The 3,281-nt window shown below is 36.7% G+C and overlaps 1 protein-coding gene across 1 annotated transcript in view; it reads right to left on the bottom strand.

Annotated features, from left to right (window-relative positions):
* Bnip2 (BCL2/adenovirus E1B 19kDa interacting protein 2) overlaps positions 1-3,281 on the bottom strand; it is a 24,132-nt gene that overhangs the window by 15,289 nt on the left and 5,562 nt on the right. The window contains exons 2-4 of the mRNA XM_013009938.1: positions 2,278-2,384; positions 1,153-1,220; positions 326-502 (exon numbers count right to left, since the gene is read on the bottom strand). Of these exons, the coding sequence (XP_012865392.1) occupies positions 326-502; positions 1,153-1,220; positions 2,278-2,327 (295 nt within the window). The 5' untranslated portion in view covers positions 2,328-2,384. The remainder of the gene's footprint in view (positions 1-325; positions 503-1,152; positions 1,221-2,277; positions 2,385-3,281) is intronic.

Genomic DNA, 3,281 nt, shown 5'->3' with positions numbered 1-3,281 from the left:
GATTCCTCAGCACCACATAAGCAAAAAGAAAAAAGCCGGAAGTGGCGCTGTGGCTCAAGTGGTAGAGCACTAGCCTTGAGCTGAAGGGCTGGGGGACAGCATCCAGGCCCAGAGTTCAGGTCCCATGACCCCCACTCCCCCCCCAAAAAAAGAATAGCTATTTGAAAAAAATCCCTTAACACACTGTATTTTAGTAGGCTTTATAATTAAGTTTTAAGGTTTAGCAATTATCCTGCTTTCCCTAAAAAGAATGGCATAAAACACAGCTGTACATAATGACAAAGATTCATTAATGAAGCTTAATAAAAAACAATGAAACAATTACCTTCCCACTCAAACTCATTACTGTTTTCAGATGGGGTGTCTAAACCATCTAAGTCAATCTCCCCACTTTCATCCAAGTCATCTGACAACACAGAACCATCACTAGGATCCAGTGTTAGGCTAATGTCTGGAGCAGTTAGTTTCTTTCTCACTTTATTTCCATTAACTTCTGGGGAGCCTAGAATTGAAAAACAAAGGAAAAAAATGCTTGAGTTGCATAAGAGAAACATTTCAGCTACATAGTTCCTGAGAAAAACTTTAAATAACAAAACATTAGTAATTTACAAAATTTGGATTTGATCTGTTCTGTTTCTACATCATTGGTGAGAGATCAGTGAAGTAGCCATGTTTTTTTTTTAAAATAACAGAGGAAGAGTTTGTAGTCACAAGTCCAAATATTTAATATTGCTTACTATGTATCATGTTAGAGTGAGATTAGTCTATCACTAATAGCTAAAAACTGAATCTTCACTAGATTTCACATACTCAATCTTTGCTATGCACAAATATATTTACTAATTTCAATAATTGGAAAAGCTTTAGGGTTTGAGGTATGGCTCAGGTAATAAGAGTGCCAGCCAATGAGTTGAGAGCAACAGATACCAAGTTCAAGTCTTTTCTGTTACCAAGTAACAGTCTTTGTCTACCTCCTGCAAAACATTTCTAAAAACCAATCATTTTTTTATGTATATCTAAATTTCTCAAGCACTCCAAAACACTTAATGTGCACTTAATTTCTCCAAAAACTTGGGTGATTCTTTTTCTTGACAAAGAAATGTGTTCAAAATAACACAAAGTCCATCGAGAGAAAAGTGCTAAAGTACTTACCAGGCTGGCTCTCTGGTCCAGTTACACCTAGTATATCTGCTTCAATACTATCGTCTTCTGGTAAAGGGCTGGAAGACACAGGCATAAGTATCTTTAACACAGAAAGTTAAAAAAAAAAAAACTCAGACTGTTAAAACATGATTTATATATAACTCTATGTAACACATATACATATATAAATTGCTTAAAATCTTCTTCTTTTCTTTTTTTGTGCTGGTCCTAGGGCTTGAACTTAGGGCCCGAGTGCTGTCTCCAAGCATTTTGCTTAATGCTGGTACTCTATCACTTGAGCCACATCCACTTGTAGCTTTTTGGTGGTTAATTGGAGATAAGAATCTTATGGACATTTTTGCCAGGGCTGGCTCTGAACCTCAGTCCTCAGATCTCAGCCTCCTCCTGAGTAGCTAGGATTACAGGCATGAGCCACCATTGCCAGCTACAACTATAATTCTTATGCAAAAATCAGACTATAAATAAATTCCAATGCATCAATACAATGTGGTGCATGACACGGTGCATGCAGCTATTTTCAAATACAATGAAAGCGTGGTAACGGTGGCTATAGTTCTGAGTCTAGCACTCTACCACTATCACTGTTGTGTACTACATTGCCTCAAGCTCTCTCTCCAGCTGTCCATATTCCAACTGCTAAGGCACTTTACTGAGTGCTGGAAGTCTTCTGACCAAGATGAAATGGAACCATCACTTAAATATAAGATCTGCCTTTGGAAAGTGTCAAAGTGTCTTGCCAGAAGAAGAATAAGATCCTTATTTATTTGTTTACTAAGTTTTTTCTTGGAAAAAATCCACTCACTTAAAAAAATTTGTAACTAACAACTAAAGGGCCCATTCTAGGAGGTCTGACCCACAACTTTTTAAAAAATACCACATTAAGACATTGTTTTGTAACAAGGGGAAAACCTGAGATTTAAGAGATCAAAATGAATATAGACACTTGTAAGTAAACAATATGCAAGAGAATCATTCTGTTAAATGTTCATTTCTTTGTATCAAATGATCATTTATTAACATTACTTTTTTAAAAAGCCTAATATTCATCAAGTGTTAACTCAATACATTCTAAGGTTTTGTTCTAAATTTGTTTTCAATGAAAAGTATGCTCACATTGGAAAATCTTCATCTTGCCATTCTTCTTTCAATTCTACACCTTCCATCCTCAACCTAGATTCAATGTCAACTTCCAACTCCTGATAATTCAGAGAGCCAATATTCTGTTAAGGGAAGAAAAAAATGGCAGGAATTTAATTTCCAGTTCACTTATCTGACGAAAAGGCACAAGAATCTTATATCTTAATTTCTCTATCAGTCATAGAGCTTTTAGTTCAATGATGTAGTTATGAAATCAGTTTATCAAGCTGAAACTTTTTTCTTTCACAGAATGAGAAGACAACAAAATATAGGTAACATGAAATCTACTTGCAGTAAGGATATTGTTAGGTTAAAGTATTTGTTCACAACTGTATTCATACAGATTTATGTCTGGTTATGACTTAAAATGTATTTCATATTATGAGTTACATAGCAAATTGAAGTAGGAGCAAGATATTAAAAATAAACAGCATGGGGCTGGAAAGGTGGCTCAGTGGTAGAGTGCTTGCCCTGTATGCATGAGGCCCTGGGTTCGATTCCTCAGCACCACATAAGCAGGAAAAAAAAAGCCGGGAAGTGGCACTGTGGCTCAAGTGGTAGAGCGCTAGCCTTGAGCTGAAGAGCTGAGGGACAGCACCCAGGCCCAGAGTTCAGGCCCCATGACCGGACCGCCCCCCCAAAAAAAAAAAAAAGTTAAAAAAAATTATGTTCCAGAATAACAAAATTGCAGTGGAACTTCTAAATGTTAACATTTCATATAATAAACTTAATTCAAATCTCTGTTGAGAGTGAAGCCGTTCCTCTTGTTTGAATGTTTACTTACGTCTTAGAAGGAGGTTTTGAACATTCGGAAAAAATTGAAGAACCACTCTTTGGCATACAAAAAAAACAGATATAACTTTTCCTGATCAAAACATTGACTTAGGGGCTGGGAAGGTGGCTCAGTGGTAGAGCACTTGCCTTGTATGCTCGAGGCCCTGGGTTCGATTCCTCAGCACCACATAAGAAAAAAGCCGGAA

This window comes from Dipodomys ordii, unplaced genomic scaffold, assembly GCF_000151885.1.
Source record: "Dipodomys ordii isolate 6190 unplaced genomic scaffold, Dord_2.0 Scaffold11, whole genome shotgun sequence".
Taxonomy (NCBI): domain Eukaryota; kingdom Metazoa; phylum Chordata; class Mammalia; order Rodentia; family Heteromyidae; genus Dipodomys; species Dipodomys ordii.
This window is presented reverse-complemented; position numbering and strand designations above follow the sequence as displayed.